Genomic DNA, 19867 nt, shown 5'->3' on the forward strand with positions numbered 1-19867 from the left:
AGATTGTCAACATCGAAATTCTTTGAGAATTTATTTATTTTAATTTATTTTTCTCAGAATATGTTTTTTCTTAAGAGCAGCTATCCAAACTGGAACAGCATATAAAATTGTACTTTCTACAACCGACTTGTACAATTTCCTTAATGCAAAAGGTTTTAGGCCCCATGTTGTTTTTACCGCACATAAAAGACGAGTTGAATATTGTTTAGCTGAATTAATTCTACTAGCAACATGGTCCGTCCACAATAATTTTCTATCCAAAATAACGCCCAAATATTTAACTATTTCTTTCACTTCAATTATATATGTATATATATATATATATATATATATATATATATATATATATATATATATATATATATATATATATATATATATATATATATATATATTAAACCATATATATTATCTAAAAAACTTGCTTCCGGTATTGCATTGAAAAAAAGACAGTAAGCAATAAGTAGTTATTTTATTTTGTATATGAATTATTGGTCTTAATTGTTTTATTTTAGTATTTTTGCTGATGACGGTCACAGAACATGCGACTGAAATATCCAGCATTTTTTGCAAATTATCAATGTCTAATAAAAGGATTTATCCCTATTTGAAACTTTTATCAATCGTAAGAGAATTAGTAAAAACTGAGAATTTATCTTTTAATAAAAGATATCTCCATATGCATGTATACATATGGGGCAGAGGGTACCAAATTTAAAAACAATAAAAGTGGCTGGAAAATCAACCAAAGTTTTTGCGGTGGCGCGGAGGGTTTGGTCTCATCCTGGTAATATGGGATTTTATACATTTAGATGAAAGGGGAAACAGGACGAAAGATCTATCACAAATGTTTTTATTTTTATTAGTCTCTTTGTTTTTATTACTTTTAACGCTGAAAACGTCTTAAAATACCTCTCGAGAAACATCATGCTCCTCGCTTTTATTCACTGGTGCTTGAGCTGTTAATTGCATCTTTTATAATTTCTTAGACCACATTGTTTTTCCATTTACAAAAAAAGGGAAAAGCAATGTTTTTCAATTTTTGTTTTTTATTGCATCTTTTTGCAAAAAACAAAAACACAAAATAAAAGAAATAAAAAATTCCGTGTGGCCTACAAATTCCCCTTGACTTCAAAGACAACCGTTATGTTTTAATTATGAAAAACGGTTATGCGAATAAAACCAGTTTTTGTTTCCTCTGAAAAATTCCGTTTTTTTGTTATACCCTTTTCTAAGGCATTGATTTCCAAATTTTATTTTTTCACAGCTCACTTAACAATATTTAAGATCTAAACACAGCTTAAGCAACCCACTGCAGGGCCGAAAAAGCGTGGCTTTTTTATAAGTGCAGCTGTATTGAGAGTCAGCAAATTGTTATTGTTTAAATTTTTGGGACAAAACCATAGCCAATTTTTACTAATTAGTTCTGCTTATTCATTTTCACGGTTGGACACGCCAACACTGACACAAATTTAGTAATGCAGCAAAAATCTGACAATGCCCTAAAAATCCACAATTCTGAAACGACGAAAACAAAATGAAAAGAAAAAGTATCATGGGTTCATGAAGGGGTTTGCGTGAAAAAACGTATCTATATTGATGTACTTGGTATTTTAAGTATAATACAACTTTTCAAGTCCAGATTGACTGCTCCCTCTTAATTTATTAATATACATGTAAAATAATTTACTATTATACCGTCTAGCTGCATCTTCAAGATCCTCGGCAATTCTTTCTATGGCTTCCTCTTCACACCTTCTTAGTTCATATTTTAATACTTTCTCCACTTTCTTTACATTCCTTTTGTTTTAATATAATCCATCACTCAGATAACTCTTGTTCAAACCCCTTCTCCTCTCTATTAAACACAAGGCTTTTTCACTGATATTCCTAGCTGCAGTCTTAACTTTCTTCCCTAAGATACCATCAGCAATTCCACGAATTGCTTTTCTAAAATTATTCCAACCATCGTCGACATTGTCAAATTTTAAACTCTCAAGTTTAGCATTCACCAGTTCCTAGAAAGTGTCTCTCAAATTCTCATTGTGGAGTCTACTTACATCATAACTTCCCGGGAGGTAGTTGCCCTTCCGAGATTTCAGCTTTAAATTAGCCCTAGATACTAGTGTATGGTGATCTTTATTTTTAACATCAATAACAGCCCTCCTATATACCCTAGTATCTTATACTGATCCCAGCAGTCTTCGGTTTACTATGACATAATCAATAAGGTTTATTGTTTTACCCTCACGTGAATAGCATGTTAACTTAAGGGCATTTTATGACCAAACACCGTATTAGTTATGACTAGATTGTTATGCCTACAAAATTGCAAAAGACTGTAGTCATTACTGTTTTCTTTTCCTACGCCAAATTTACATGCGCTAGGATATCATCTGTCCCTATTTCTACCGACCTGGGTGTTAGAATCTCCTAGTAAAAACTTCATATTTCTACCCGGGATCCTGTCTATTTGCTCCAGTAACTTTAAGTAAAATTCTTCTGAGTCACTAGTATCTCCATCACTTGGTTCAACAGGCAATAATACTATAACATTTAATACTATAACTGACACCCTGATCTCTTTAACCATAAAATGAGCTATCAGTATTTTATTATTAATACCTTCTCAGCCTAGAAAAAGAATTAGCAGCTTTCTTATTTATCATGAGTCCTACTCCCTGTCTATGTACCCAATCCTTCCTGTCTGAGTAAACAAATCCTGTATCACTTAATTTCATGCTTCCTACTCCTGGGATGTGAGTTTCTGCAGTTCTAAATATGTCTATTTCGAATCTTCTGAATTTGTCAGTCAAAATTTCAGTACGACAGTCATTTTTTAACATCGTAATATTCCAAGTTCAAATTTTCATGTTCTTCAAATCATTGAATTTACTTTGGAATCAGGATAAACAATGCAAGATGGGGATCAACACATCATCTCAAGTCTACACCGAAGTACTTAAGCCAGCTTAGAACCGGAAAGCAAGAAGTCCTCGAAAATTCCATATGAATGGAGGCCTTGTGCAATCCTGGGCCTATGCTGGTCACAACATGGTTTTCAGCACTTTGCGATGCTAATATATCAACAAGAGTCGAAATTTTGCACAAGCATTCCCTAGCCAATTGCCTCCGACTCCTTATGTATTCATGCCTGCAAATATTATGCTACTAAGGGGAGGCAGCCCATAGTATAAAAATTAGCTAGGAAAAGGTTTTTCAGCCCAAAAACACCCGTAAAAAAAGACCAAGCCTAGAAGAATTATCCTTTAATCAGAATCCCGTGTGAATGCTCTGTTGTTTATTAGGCTATAGTTTCATCGAGGGGTGCCACTCCTCAACTGGGAACAGACTTGACCGCAAGGTACTCAGTCTTGCAGGTGCCCTGAAAAGGTCAAGGCAGTCTTTTGCAGAGGCCATTGTCCATAGATCTGGATCCTACGCCCTGCCACAGTTGTCCTCATATAAAAGATCCTCCCATGATGGTGATCTGCGTCGCCATGTGATTTAAATTACTGGGAGAAGATTTGTAACTCATGGGACATGTGGAAACGCCAATGAGCCCCGTTGAGTGTACATTTGAGAGGTCCTCTCCCTCTTCCGCCTGTATTTATGGCCCAGGCTGAGGGTGCTTCAGTTTCTACTATGGACCCCAAGATATTCATCACCATCATCATCATCATTTTATTTATAACCTATTATAAAAAACTGGGCAGAAAGCCCAGAAAAAGACAGAGTAAAAATCAAGAAAAAAAAGAGACAATAGAAATAAAACACACTTTGACAACTACAAACAAGGGGCTAACAGAAATAACCAAAGATCGGAAGACTTCTGGCATTAGGTAGTGAAATCACAGATACTGCTTCTCAATAACTCCATCTGGGTTTCCAAATGATATTTTCTTTGCAGAAAAGAGTTACTTGTCCAATTTGGAAGTTCCATTAAATACTTTACAAACTTAAAGTAAAGGAAACGAACTCACTTTCTTTTGCCACAATTAAGGAAAGACCAAACAGGAGCAAGGGCAAGTAAGTGAGAAACTGTTAGGCTATTATATAAGTGAGATACTCACAAGGCATTCTAAGCAAAATATGTTCTGTTAATCTATAGAAAAAAGGGAAATTGCAAGGAAATTTTGTATCCAATAGCCTGACCATCAGATTTTTTTTTTTTTTTTGTCTAATATCTTTCTATTTTTCCGATCACGGGCACAAATTCTTACTAATTTCAGAGGGTAAACAAACTGAAGCAGACGGTATCAAATTGACGCTGCTTTTTGTTGTTATTATGGGTTAACTCATGGAACTAATGATTCGAGTATTTAAGTATGATTTAAGTACTGATGATTTAAATATAAAGTAATGAAAGAAGAAATAATGAATACAACAATAACTGTTGTACTTATAAGACATTATAATTATGATTAATAAATTAAAGAGGTATTCAGCTGTTGCATGTTTATTTGTGCCCGCTTTCCAGCTCTTTAAATTTCAAACTAGGTAATATCCTGGATTTGGACCTTCCATGAAAACAACTAAAATGATGTCTCTGACAAAGACCTATGACATGGGCTAGGGGGCTGGGATGAGGGTTACGTGCCAAAACATATCCAACAAAGTGCCGAAGAAAGTTAAAATGAATTCTGATTGCTTGAATTGACCAAGTGGAAACATACACATCCATATAGCCTAAATGTTTAAAAATTAGGAAAAATTGACAATTCAGTCATTAAAAAATGGACCTCCATGCGCAGTTCTTGCCTTTAGCGGTCACAAAACTAACAAAAAAGGGTTCTGGCTGAAAAATCAGCAGAACTTCTGAAAACAAATAACACCAAAAAAGTAGCGAAATTAAAAAAATGGCAAAATTTAAGCACTAGAATCAGCGCTGGAAAATCACTGAAATTTAGCAACTTAGTTGAAAACATATATTTTATTTAGTACTTCAAATGAAAAAGTTAAAAAAAATTATCCTAACCTAGATTCGGGAAAATACATTTTACCCCCAATCACTCAATTTTCATGAATCGACTTTCGTATCTCATATTTGAAACAGTATCATGTTTTTAATACTATTATAGAGAATATGAAATGTAATTATTTATAGAAGGCTCGTATGTGCACTTACTTCAGTAGTGACACTCCAAAACATTTAGTATATTGAGGCCCGAAACATGGGCCAAGAGTATTATATTTGATCTCAGCAATAAAAAAAGAAACATTTACCTTAAAATACCAGCGTACCCAAGGAAACATAATCCCAAGAAACTTATGCACAAACGTGATGTGGTAATGTTCTTAACCATTTTGAATTCTGCATATAGGCACCCTGAAAAGATAATATTAAATAATCGAAAAATATAGAATTTAAATGCATTACTGCTTCTTCGTATTATGGAACAAGTTTTGATTCGAGATCTATCTTGAAGCAAAATTAGAACCGCGACAATGGACAGTACTTTGTGGATTGTTAATTAAAAAAAAAAACTAGATTTTTCGGTGGGGAGTAAAGAGCAAAGTTGAAACTTAAAACAAACAAACAAATTTTTAATTCACAGTCTATCTAATATATATCAATAAAACTAGTACAAATAAACCAAATAATTGTGTTTCTCTATGTTTCTAGGATTATAAAAAATTAGCGCTTTACTGGAAATACAAAATAATATATGAGTTTTGGAAGAATAACAGCAAACCAATTAAAGACCGTTCTTACAGTATGAAAGAAGAGCATTTTAGGATTGCTGCTCTATTTTTTGTCGTTTAATTTGGCATCACTTCTGCACAATGGCTTAGTCCAATGACTGGCTGTTGTTTTTGTTCTGAAAAGGACATGTCATAATTAGTTTATAGAGAAGTTCGAAGTAAAACCATCTTGATTAGGACTATACACTAGCTTTAGAATTTGTATCTTGACTTGAAATTCTCTACTGTTTACAGAGAAATTACCTGGCCAGAGTCCATATTATAGCTTATTTAATCTTCATTTCGCAAAACTAAAGCGTATTTCTTACAATATAAGATTGTATATTACTCGCTATTAGTGTTATAGCTGGTTAGACCAAGATTTTACTTGATAGATCTACCTATTATTTTGGTGTGCTGTTCAATGACTTTAGAGCTATTAAAATAATATTTATTTTTTACGATTATGTTTTTAAGATAATTTTAATCGTATACTGAAAGCTACTGACGTTACAGCTGGTGTAAGACTATGAAAAACTTTATAGATTACTTTATTGTTGTCAGGCTACGTCACCTTTGGCTCCTAAATCAATGTTCTTGTTTTTTATGCTTGACTTTTGTGTTTTCAGTAAAGCTCTGGTTTTTTTTATAATTCTAGTAAAATAGGGAAACAAAATTAGTTGGTTTATTTGTACTAGTTTCATTGATATAAATTAGATAGGCTGTGAAGTGATTTTTGTTCGTTTTAAGTTTCAACTTAACTCTTTACTTCTTTTGGGAAAACGTTGGTTTTTTAAAATTAATCTTTGCTCGTTTTTGGTCAATTTTTAATGTAAAAATAACACTGCGATGATTTTTTTTTTATTTACACGTAATAATTTCTGCTCGCTTTAAGTTTTAATATCGCTCCTTACTTTCAATTGAAAACTCATTTTTTTTCATAGTTTCTAATCATCACTGATCTAGGGAAGATAAGACACCTCTAGAGAATACTGCATACAACCTCGACAGTTACGAAATACTTTCAGTTTACAACAAAAAGTTTATTATCCACACCTCATAAAACAAAACATGTTTAGGCATTAAAGACAGAAATGCAGCTAGAGATAAAATTACAGAGCGGTGTTAGCCATGTTGGAATTGTCTTTTCATTGTGTTATTCATTTATCATCAATAAGTTAGCTATAGTTTTTATATTATGTTTACCTACGAGGAAATACAGCCATCAAACGTGGCTAATACGTTTTTAAGGAAAATAGAAGATCAGAAAATTCTGTCATGTTTTATTTTCCAATTCCAATCGCAATGAGTCGTCTCTGCTTACACTTTGTCTGAACATCGTTAGTTACAGCAGTAGACCAAGAACTCCTTTACAAGAGAAAATATGAACAATTCTTAAATACAAAATTTAGGAGTTTGTATGTTAGAGGCTTGCAATTACTCAAACTATTTATAAAAGTAGATGTAAACTTTTGATAAGATATTAAAGCTTTTTAGGCAGCTTCACCACAGAAAATATCAATTTTATTTCCTCATGAATAAAAAACCTCCCTTCATCTTATCCCTATCTACTAGTCACTGAATAGTTAAACTGCTATCAAATGCTAAGAAAAAGCACAGGGAAGAAAAAGGGGTTGGTCAAAGATTGCATAAAGCGTACACTTTGATCAGTTTGTCATAAATTGTCAGATTGTTTCGAAGATTCCCATATACAGGCATTCTTCTGCATAGCTGGCCTTGAATGACATAAGGTTAATATTTGTAATGAATAACAGAAAGAAATAATTTGTAGCAACATGTAAAATATTATTTCAATTACTTAAGAACACTTCTCAAGAACTAAGAAAGTCATACTTCAGAAGTCAATGTCAGTTTGGCCATTCCTACTTTTTCATCGCTGCATAAGCACCAGCTTTCTTCTAGGACCCTTCGATAAATGTAATAATGACCACTATGAAATTGAGATTCACTATAAATGACAACAGAACATGCACAGTAGTGTTCTGATGACATACATAGATCATTATATTGACGTTGACTCAGATTACGCGCATGCATACCTTCCTCAGAAGTACGTTGTCCAGACAAAATCTATTATTCTTCTATTTATTTTACCTGAATATCATTCTCTGGCCAGATTCACAGCAATAAATTTATGAGTGCGGGTGAATATTGTCTGATGCCTACATTCATAGCCATTTGAACATATACCTACTGGTGGAAATGGGTAGAGTACTCCAGAAAATCTTGTGTCTGTAGTATCTATGATCTCTTTGTCGGCATATGCATGAGGATTCAGGACTAGATATACAGGAAAGTTGCATACTTCTGTATTAAATAAAGTTCTTGAATCACTTTGACTCCATTGACATACCGAACAATTTAAGTATTTCTTAACTTTGTAAAGGAATCAATCTAGCAGGGGGCTTTCGGTGCCATTTGTAGCATTTTTATTATTATGTAGTCGTTAAACGTATTCCCCGAATTCACAAAGTGACTGCTGTTGTTGTCCTGAGAATCCATATTGGACAGGTAGTAAATTCCTCAGATCTTTTGCTCTTTCACTGTGCCTCAGTGACGAAAAAGCAATGCGCATCACCTCTTGTGCAACATCTCCTTGTAATCTTTCAAAAATCTGAAAAAACGTGCAATGTTGACTAAAAAGGCACTGAAGTGTCGAACTGACATAACACGAAACGTCATCATCATTCTTTAACCCTTTTCTACTAGCACCAATGCCACTTTTGTAATGAAGATTTGTCAAAATATCTATTTTTAGTCCGCTTACAGCGGACTCTTATCTCTTTTTCAACAGCAATGTCTAGCCTGCTTTTTGCTTCATCAGCTTACGAATCAGTCTTTATCTTCCTTTTCACTGATAGATCTGTTTCGAATCCTTGTTCTCTCTTTCCAAAACTAATTTTTTAGAGCCTTCACTGTCTTTATTGTCAGTTTAGATTTGTGTATGTCTGTAAAAATATACAATGTATTTTTGCTTCAAACTTGGTGGTTTTTCGGTAAATAGAGATGCCTCAACTGGGAAGCTTCTCAAATTTGTAACTGGGACTTGAAATAATGGAAGATCGGGGCTATAAATTTTTCTCAGACGATTGTATTCCAATAAAGCATCTGAATCGGGTAAAATTTTCGTTGGACCGAGCTCTACTACATGTAGACCAGCACTACTAGTCACCCGTGACAAAGCGGCAATTATCATACCTGGACCAAAATAACGACTACCTGCGTCAGCAATTGCACATTGTGAACTCAGTCCTTGCGATTTGTGTATTGTAATGGCAAAGGCATCTTGAAGCGGAAATTGTTTTCTTGTGTAACACACTTGCTTTAATGCTTCAAAAGTCACGTGGTTTCTCAGCCGATTTCATATGGCAGTTCATGCCCATCAAATTCTGAATGTTTCAGTTACCGACTACGTATTAAAAATTAAATAAATGTACTTATGGGTACAATAAACTCAACTACTAGGCAGACCAGCACTTTTGCATGCAACAAACTCAGCGAGTAAGTAAATTCCGAGCGTTTTAGTTCCTGAATGAGTTTAAAAAATTAAATTAAAATAAATTTTAACTAAAACTCGGGTAGTTGGTAAATTCTGATTGTTTTAGATTCATACAGCAAACTCAGCAAGTAGGTAAATTTTTGGTTTCTTAGTTTCTAACTGAGTACCAAACATTAAATAAAAGTACTTTTGACTACAATAAACTCATGTAGTTGATAATTTCCGTATATTTTAGTTGCTAGATGAGTACCAAATATTGATAAAAACACTTTTGACTGCAGCAAACTCAGCTAGTTGGTAAATTCGAATGTTTTAGTTACCGATTACTTATTAAAAATTAAACTACTTTTGAGTACAACAAACTCAACTATTCGGTAAATTCCATTTATTTTAATTGGTGACTGAGTGTAAAAAAATTATATGAAAAATCTTCGCATACAACAAACTCAGCTAGTAGGTAAATTCTTAGTGTCTTAGCTGCTGATTGTGTTTAAAAATAAAATAAAAGCATTTTGACTAAAATAAACTCAGGTAGTTAATAAATTCTAAGTGTTTTAGTTGCTGGCTGAGAACATAGAAATTAATAAAAGCACTTCTGACTAAAACAAACTCTGAGGGTTTTAGTTACCGACTGCGTATAAAAAAAATAATATAGCACTGAGTGCAACAAGCTCAGCTACTTGGTAAATTCCGAGTCCTTTAACTGGTGACTATAATAACAAATTACATAAAATCACTTTTGAATACAAAAAAACTCAACTAGTAGGTAAATTTCCGTGTGGCTGAGTTGGTGACTGAGTATCAAAAATTTGACTCGGGCTGTTTTAGTTGCTGGCAGAGTACCAAAAAAACTAGTGAAAGCACTTTTGACAGCAACAAATTCAACAACTTGGAAATTCCAAGTCATTTAATTGGTGACTGAGTATCTAAAATAAAAAATGCATTTTCGCAGACAACAAACTAAGCTACTTGGCATATTCCGAGTCTTTTAATTGGTGCCTAGAAAAAATTAAATAAATGCACTTTTCCATACAACAAACTCAGCTACTTGGTAATTTCCACGGGTTTTAATTGGTAACTATAAGAAAATTAAATAAAGGCACTTTTGTATGCAACGAACTCGACTACTAGGTGAGTTCCAAGTGTCTGAGTTGGCAACTGAGTATAAAAATGTAATAAAAGCACTTTTGACCACAATAAACTCAGTTAATTGTTAAATCCCGACTGTTTTAGCTGTTGGCTGAGCTCTGACAAATTTATAAAAGCTCTTTTGACTACAACAAACACAGTTAGCTGGTGAATTTCGAGGGGTTTAGTGGCCTGCCTCAAAAAGTCAACCTAAACAAACCTAACTTGAAAGCAGTTAACTCATTGTAATCTAGTTGTCGGTAAATGAAACCCTCGGAATTTACCAGCAAGCTGAGTTTACTGTCGTAAATAGTGCTTTTATGAATACTGTACTGAACCAGCAACTAAAACAGTCGGAACTTTTGAAATACCTGAATTTATTATGGTAAAACAAGCTTTTATTAAATTAGTTATTCTCAGTCACCAGCTCAGAGACTCGGAATTTACCTACTAGATGCGTTTGTTGTATGCAAAATTGTTTCTATTTAACTTTTTTGAAGTCACCAAATAAAAGACTTAGAATATTCCAAGTAGCTGAGTTTGCTGTATACAAAAGTGCATTTTTTTAATTTTTTGATACTCAGTGACCAAATAACTGAATTGGAATTGACCAAGTAGCTGAGTTTGTTGTATTCAAAAGTTTTTTTATGACTTTTATGGTACTCAGCAAGCAACTGAAACACTCGGAATTTACCGACTATCTGAGTTTATTGTAGTCAAAATTGCTTTTATTAAATTTTGATGCTCAGTCAGCAACTATGACACTTGGAATTTACCTACTGAGCTGAGTTGTTGTATGCAAAAGTGCTTTTATTTCATTTTCGATACTCAGTCACCAATTCTGTTTGTCTGTTGGAGTCAAAAGTGTTTTTATTAATTACTTGGTACTCGGCCTGAAACTAAAACACACGGAATTCATAAACTACATAAGTTTATTTTAGTAAAAAGTGCTTTTATTTTAATTTTTGACCTTAGTAAGCAACTAAGACACTCTGAATTTGCCGACTGGCTGAGTTTGTTGTATTCAAAAGTATTACACTTAGCTTTTTTTACTCAGTCACCAATTAAAAGACTCGGAATTTACCAAGTAGTTGAGTTTGTTGTACTCAAAAGTGTATTTATTTTAATTTTTTGATACGTAGTAGGTAATTAAAACATTCAGAATTTACTGGCTAGCTGAGCTTGCTGTAGTTAAAAGTGCTGTTATTATTTTTGTATCAGCTAGTTACTAAACACATGGAATTTATCAATGTGCTTTTAACACATTTTTGGTAATCAGTGAGCAACTAAGACGCATTGAATTTACCTACTTGTTAAGTTTGTTGTATGATACTAAGACACTCGGAATTTATGAACTACGTGAGTTTATTTTGTTCAAAAGTGCTTTAATTTTGATTTTTCAGTCCGCAGCTAAGACAGTCAGAATTTACTCACTAGCTGAGTTCGTTGCATGGCAAGAGTGCTTTCCTTTAATTTTTTTTTACTCAGTCACCATTTAAAAGACTCGAAATTTACCAAGTAGTTAAGTTTGTTGTGCTCAAAAGTGAATTTATTTAACTTTTTTATGCGTAGGTGGTGTAGCATTTGACTATTTATAGTTTATTATAAACCCAAGCACCTAGAACAAATACAAAATATAAGTACAAGCAAGCAATGTTATAAATATAAGCACAAGCAAGCAATGTATAAGCACAAGCAATATAAGCATAAACAAGCGGGTTAGTCCATAATGCTGCATCTCCCTTCTTTTCATGAAATGCGGTCTGCCTACAAATCCGGCCTTTTAGGTGGCCTAACCACTCTGCCGCTGCGGGTGTGCGGCATCACCTTTGATGTAGTGGTAGGGGATTTAGTCCCTGTGGCTGGGCAGTCGGGAGCGGCATTTTCAGGCGTAGGAACGATGGTTGGTGCGACAAGGGGTGGGTCAGAAGGTTCATCTTCTTCTCTTGGTAACGGAACATTTCTTGGCGAGGTTTTGATGTCTGTGCGGATTGGCTGGGGTGATTCGGTTAAGATGGGATGGGATATATCATTGCTTTTGTCCTGTGTGGTGGGCTGGATTCTGACCTCTTCCTTGGCTACGGGAAAGGAATGGCGGGAGATATGGACTCTATTTCGTCGCAGCCTGGAACCGTCTTCTGTCTCCACTACGTATGATCTGGGGTTCTCATGGCATGATATGATTTTCGCTTTGGTCCAGGGGCCGTTTGTTTTCTTCTGGATAAAAACTTGGTCTTCCAGTTGAGGTTCACGTAGCGGTTTCGCAGTCTTATCGTGATAGCGTTTCTGTCTTTCCTGTTCCTTCGATCTGTGTTGTAGGAAGGTCTGAAGGGGGGTGACTCTTGGTTTTAGCTGGTTGTATGTTGATGGTAGGACTGGCCGTAGCTGGCGGCTCATGAGGAGTTGAGCAGGTGAGGCATGGCCGTCAACTGGGCTGTTTCTATATTCTAGAAGTGCAATATGTGGGTCGTTTCCACTTTCTTTCGCTTTGGTTAGTATCCGTTTGCAGGTTTGTACTGATTTCTCCACCAGACCATTTGATCTCGGATAGATGGGGCTGGAGGTTTTCAGACTAATTCCCCACTCTTGTGCAAAATCTCGGAACTCTTGTGAGAAAAGTTGTGAGCCGTTGTCTGAAGTTATCAGCTGAGGGATTCCGAAACGTGCGAAGTTGGTTTTCAGTTTGTCGATGATTGCGGTTGATGTCTGACTTGACAATTTGTCTATTTCAAAGTATCTGCTATAATAGTCGGCAGTGATGAGATAGCAGGTCTTGTTCCAGTCGAAAAGGTCAATGCCAATGTGTTGCCATGGGAGTGAGGGCGGCTGGTTGCTAATCAACGGTTCCTTTTGATTATTTGCTGCAAATTTAGCACATGTTTCACATTTTTGGACGAAGGACTCAATGTCAGCGTTCATCCCTGGCCAGTACACAATCATCCGGGCGCGCTGTTTGGTTTTGTCGATCCCAAGGCGTGCTGAGTGTAGCTGATGAATTATGTTGGTTCTGAGAGGATGGGGTACGATGATTCGTTGACCTTTCAAAACTAACCCATCGTGGATTGCTAGTTCGTCTTTGATATTCCAGAATCGAACGGCATCTGTTCGGCACGACTGGCGTGTACCAGGCCATCCTTTGAGTATGAGTTCTTTGACTGCCTTGAGTTGAGTGTCTTTTTCTGTCTCGCGGCGTATTTCGTCTAGTTTGGAGTCGCTCACTGGCAAGGATTTCATCACTGTATGCACAAAAACTTCGATGTCATTCTGCATTTTGGTATCAACGTCTGGCAGGTGTAGTCGAGAGAGTGCATCTGGGACTGGGATATCTGACCCCGGGCTATAGTGTACTTCGATGTCGTATGGCTGGATCTGAATCATCATTCGCTGTAGTCGTGCTGGTGCCGTATGGAGTGGTCTTGATAAGATGGTCTCTAATGGGCGATGATCTGTTGTCACGATGGTTTTTCTTCCATAGATGTAGTGATGGAAGTGTTTGCACCCAAACACGATCGCATACAGTTCCTTCTCTAGTTGAGAATAGTTCTGTTCAGTCGTGCTAAGGGCCCTAGATGCAAATCCTACGATCTTCCCATTTGAGGAGAGCTCAGCTCCAAGTCCATGCTTTGAAGCGTCAACCTTGAGTTCGACTACTTTGCATTTATGGTCGAAGAAAGCTAGATTTTCTGAAATGCAGCTCTTGATCTCTTTCATACTTGCTTCGTGATCGGTTTCCCATCTGAAATCGGTGGCTTTAGTAAGATCTCTCAGTGGCTTATTTTTCGAGGATAGGTCGGGTATGTATTTCGATAGGAAGTTGAGCATTCCTAATAGTGTCTGTAGCTCTTCTTTAGACTGTGGGCTTGGCATGTCTTGTATAGCCCTAATCTTTTCTGGGTCTGGTTTTATCCCGTCTCTGCTAATGATATGTCCAAAGTACTTGACTTTGTCTTTGGAAAATTCGCATTTTTCACTGTTGAAGCGGATTCCTTTTTTTCTGGCTCTTCTAAGAACGGCGGACAGTCTCTGGTCGTGCTCCTCGCGGTTCTTTCCATATACCAGAATATCATCTACAAGTATTCTGATACCTTCCAATCCTTCAAACGCCTCTTCCATTTTTCTCTGGAACTCGTCTTGCGCAGACACTAGGCCGAAGGGGTATCTCTCCCATCTGTATCGGCCGTAGATAGTGCTGAAGGTTGTATAGTAGGAGGATCGCGTGGAAAGTGGGAATATCCAGTAGCCTGAGCGGGCATCAAGCCTGCTGAATACTGCCGCTCCATCCAGTTCAGCAACGGCATCGTCGAAAGATGGAACCGGATAGTAGGGGCGTTTTATCGCCTTGTTCAGGTCAACAGGATCGATGCATAGTCTCACACCACCATCTTTTTTCTCCACCATGACCATGGCATTAACCCAGTCTGTTGGCTCACTGACCTTTTTGATGATATCGAGACTTTCTAGGCACTCCAACTCGGTCTTGAGCTTCTGCTTTAAGGCTAGCGGTATTTTCCTAGCTGGATGTACTGTGGGTGTTGCATTGTCTTTTAAGTATATTTCACACTCTGTTTCGAGTTTGCCTATACCCTTGAAAACATCACTATATTCGCTGACTGGTGATTTTTCAATGTTCAGAACAAGCTTGATCAGGTTCATGTCTTTGCTTGCTTTAAACCCAATTATAGGTGTGGTGTTTGACTCAACCACATAAAAGGTGAGTTGCTGTGTAGGCCCATTTTTGTAGTGACAAGGAATGTTGCAGACTCCTACATAGGGTATTGTCGATCCACAGTAGCTGGTGAGGCGTTGCGTGGCTTTCAGCAGCTTTGGCTTTGGCGACAGCTTGTCCAGGTACTGTGAAGGTAGGATGTTGACCTGAGCACCCGTACCGATCTTGAAATCAATGTGGATCTGCCCACAAACAGAAATCTCAGCAAAGATTTCATCCTTGCTGGAGTCCTTGTTGATGGCATACAGGAACACCTCTGTTTCTTCCTGGTTGTACAGGTCACTGGTGAATGCTGGAGTGTTTGTGGCCTCATTTCCAACGATATTCACCGCCTTACTTTTGCAGACTTTTACAAAATGGTTTTGTTTTTTACACTTGGCACATGTTTTCCCTTTTGCAGGACACACATGCTGGGGTGAGTAATTTCCGCCACAAAAGTAGCACTCTGTCTTTTTAAGTGAGAAGCTGGAGCGACTCTTTGCAACAGCATCCACTTCTTGTTTTATTTCCTTTTGTTCGAATGTCTTTAGTTGTGCTTGGGTTGACTCGTGAGCTCGACATATTGTGACAGCTTGGGCCAGAGTAAGGCTGTCACCGACGGCTAATAGTTTTTTACGTAGTTTAGGATTTCTGACTCCACTAACTATTTTGTCTCTTACCATCTCACTTTCACTTAAGTATCCGCATGGTTTAACTAGAATCTTGAGCTCTGTTATGTATTTGTCAGTACTTTCTGTGTTGTTCTGGTCTCTTTTCTGAAAAACATAGCGGGAGAACACTTGATTCTTTTTGGGGGCAGCATAGTCTCTAAACTTCTTGAAGTAGATCTCGATTTTGTCCTTCTCTCCATCCGCAAGCTCAAAAGTGCTGAAGATTTCTCTGCCTTGTGCACCAACCCAGATTAAGAGGTAGGCACATGCTACTTTCTCAGACTTGTCAGCAAGGGGGCCTTGGCACATAAGCTTTGCGTGGTTTTCGAATGCGGTCCATTCTGAGTCGAGGTTGTCTGCATTCCAGTTTATTGACGGGTGGGTGATCTCCATGACGTCTGACACCATGTAGCATTTGACTATATATAGTTTATTATAAACCCAAGCACCTAGAACAAATACAAAATATAAGCACAAGCAAGCAATGTTATAAATATAAGCACAAGCAAGCAATGTATAAGCACAAGCAATATAAGCACAAACAAGCGGGTTAGTCCATAATGCTGCAGGTGGTAACTAAAATGTTCGAAATTTACCATCTAGCTGAATTTGCTCAGCTAGCTCTTCATTTATTTGGCACTAGGCCAGCAACTGTCTGACCAGGTGTTTGCTTGTCTCCTCGTCTGTCTTTGAGTGCCTGACATTGTGTGTTTGTTTGTGTCTATCTCATTTTCTCTCTCTCTCTCTCTCTCTCTCTCTCTCTCTCTCTCTCTCTCTCTCTCTCTCTCTCTCCCTCTCTCTCTCTCTCTCTTCCTCTCTCTCTCTCTCTCTCTGTACCTGTTTTTCTGAGTGGCTGATTGCTTCTCTCTATCTCTCTCTGTACCTGTGTGTCTGTGTGGGTTTTTGCTTGTCTCTGTGTCTGTATTTGTGTGTCTGACTATGCGTGTTTGTAGGTGTTTTCTCTCTCTTTCTCACTTGTAAAATGTATCATACTAAAAATTTTGACCAGGAAAAATGCAGTGCTCTTAAAACAAAGGGTGTTAGAATAAGGAGATTTAATGGAATGTTTTGAAAGAAATTTGTCGATTCCAAAGAACTCGCATCAGTAGGAATCTTTTTTATTTGTCACAGTGGCCAAGTTCAATGTGCTTTTATGTGCAGGTGTGGTTTGAAACTGGGAGGAGGGTAATTTACCTATAGATGAACATAGAAGACACTTTGAAACATCTCCTTTTGTTCAAGGAAATGATGTGGGAAACATTCCAATGAAACATCCTGCTTAACTGGAGACTATGACGTTTGCGAGCAATACAAGGGATCTAGAAGCTATTATCAAAACTATACTAATTTTCGTTTGCAACCACCAAATTAGAGCTCTCGGCTTTTACTGTCATAAGAAGAAGGTAGTGTTCTTAAACGAGAGGATGTTTGACTAAGGACGTTTAATTGAAGGTGGTCCATGGATTTCATTGAAAACAGAGAACTTGCAAAAGCTAGATTCTTTTTTTGCTGGCTACTATTACCAGGATCAGTGTGATTTTTGGAATGTGTGGTTCGAAGCTGGCAAGAAGGGGATGTGCCTATAAATGAACATATGAAATACTTCGAAACATGTCCTTTTGTCCAAAGAGTTCATATGGGAAACATTCAAGTGAAACATTCTGCTTTTACTTGAGGTTATGACATTTGTGATCAATACGTGTGACTGCGTTCCTGTGTTTAAAAAAATATGTCCTCCCCCCAAAAAAGGTCCAAAAATTTTTATGTCCAGTCAAAGTCACCAAAAAAACAAAATTCAAAATTGGAGAGTGAGGAGCATTGAGGCCCTGGAGGGGGAGCTCGGGAAGCCAAACTCATGCGCAAGCCCTTTAATTGAACACCGGTGTGCTCAGGACCATTACATTATAAAAAGGATAGTTTGTCGGTTGCAGTCATTAACATTTTTGGAGATACAAACAAGTTTCATTAACCATCAAAAGAATATGACTGTCCTGCAAGCATTTCAAATCACTGAAGTATACATATTCTCCAAATGATACCAAACAAGAAGACACCGGGAAACATATCGCTGATAGCATTTACCCTATATCTCCAACTCCAATTGAGAAATCGATTGCACAATTAATTTGTTACGATGTAGCGACGCTTAACGCCAGTTTGCTATCGTCCCAGAAACATTACATTGTTCGCTTTGAATGTATTTCTCAGAACATAATATCATTAATGAATTATTGGCTCAGTGGATTAACGTGTCGTTCTTTTACCATAGGAAGTAATGGGTCTCACTTTCGATTTCTACATTAGACATAGATTTCATAAAATCACTGGGAAACTGCTTAAAAGCTAAAAATGTTCTTGGCTCAGTTGTTATCTCAAAAGACCAAATAAGAGGATTGTCGTAGGATTCTCAGGACATAATATCATAAATGAATTGTTGGCTCTGTCGATTTACGTGTCGTTCTTTTACCACAGGAAATTATGGGTCTCACTTTCGATTTCTACGTTAGGCATAGACTTCATAAAATCACTGGGAAACTGCTTAAAAGCCATAAATATTTTTGGCTCAGTTGTTGTCTCAAAAGACCAGATAAGAGGACTGTCATAGGACATATTGTATTGTTTCACCGACAACATGAATGATTATGAAATACCATATAACGCATCATTCTTGAAATTCTCGGAAATTTGCCAAGAAATTCTCGGAAACTGAGATGCTTAATCTTGGAATGATTCCAAAAAAGGCATTAGCAACTCCAATAATACACTGGGGTAAGGCTGCACTTGTAACGACTGAGATGATACTACTTATATATATATATATATATATATATATATATATATATATATATATATATATATATATATATATATATATATATATATACCAACTCCCCTGAAATGGCCTTTCTAATCTTTATCGCCCGTTTATCTCCGTTAGAGTGCCGGATCAAACTTATGAGAGAATCCTTATGCTGAAAAAACAGAAGTATCCAATAATTTGTCTTGAGGCCATGACTCAAAAGCCCCATGACAAGGGATGTAATCTTTGCTATTATTCATTCTTCGTTATTATATCAGTACTTTCGTGTTTCTAGGGTAACATAAGAAAAATTTGATTGGGGCATGGGCGCTTCACAACAAGACAGGAAAAATAGCTAAAGATGTATTTTTTCCAATCAGCCTAAAACTTATATTTGTAATTGGGCTAAGGGGACCTAGCCCAAGCGACACTTTAGAATTAAGTGGGCTTAAAGAACTGTCGCCCAAGTTTCATTGATTTTAATTCCGGTTTGTTTTAAGTTTGGCTTCATTATTCCTTTTAACTACTTTTAGTTTTTAAGTTTCATTTATATACGACATCATTTCTTTTCGTATTAATATTGTTCTTTTCTTTTCTTTCAGAATTTCTTTTTTTTTGGAAAAAAGTTCTTCTAAACTGATGCTAATGAAGACAGAAGGGCTTCCAGTTTGAGTAAGTATGACGCATATATATTTTCCAAGGCCCTTTAGGATTCCAACAGATGTAGATAATAATTAAAACTACAATAGCAGGCTTGGCCTTAGTAAATCTGTGCTACATCACAACTATCTGTGCTCAAATCACAACTCTAATCATAGCAGCATATGCTGCAGAACAAAACCTTGAATTACGTATAATCGTGGACATGCGAAGTAGAGCGTTCACAGCATCAGATCATTGACTTTAATTCACAGATGTTCCAAGGTATACTTAATCTATAATGTACAAATCAAACAGTTCGTGGTAACGAAATAGTTACATCAAAAAAATCGCATTTTAATGCTGATTTTAAATATATAAGTTTTATCAAGTTTAAACTTACCCATCAAATGTTACAAGCCTGAGAAGATTGGCCTCATTTTAGAAAATAGGGGGAATACCCCTTAAAAGTCATTGAATCTTAACGAAAATGACACCATCGGATTTATCGTATCAGACAACCGTACAGTAGAAGTTTCAAGCTCCTATCTACAAAAATGTGCAATTTTTCTTATTTTTTGCCACAAGACAGATCACGGATGCGTGTTTATTTGTTTTTTTTTTTTGTTTTTTTCTTCTTTTTTCCCAAGGGTGATAAGTTCTAGTTGCCTTTTTAAATAACCAAAATTTGGAGGATAACTAGGCCTAATCCCCGCTCC

The 19867-nt window shown here is 36.5% G+C and overlaps 1 protein-coding gene across 1 annotated transcript in view; it reads right to left on the minus strand.

Annotated features, from left to right (window-relative positions):
- Window positions 1-19867, minus strand: part of LOC136030851 (galactosylceramide sulfotransferase-like) — a 69615-nt gene that overhangs the window by 41845 nt on the left and 7903 nt on the right. The window contains exon 2 of the mRNA XM_065709900.1: window positions 5227-5329. Within this exon, the coding sequence (XP_065565972.1) occupies window positions 5227-5306 (80 nt within the window). The 5' untranslated portion in view covers window positions 5307-5329. The remainder of the gene's footprint in view (window positions 1-5226; window positions 5330-19867) is intronic.

Source organism: Artemia franciscana, chromosome 9, assembly GCF_032884065.1.
Source record: "Artemia franciscana chromosome 9, ASM3288406v1, whole genome shotgun sequence".
Classification (NCBI taxonomy): domain Eukaryota; kingdom Metazoa; phylum Arthropoda; class Branchiopoda; order Anostraca; family Artemiidae; genus Artemia; species Artemia franciscana.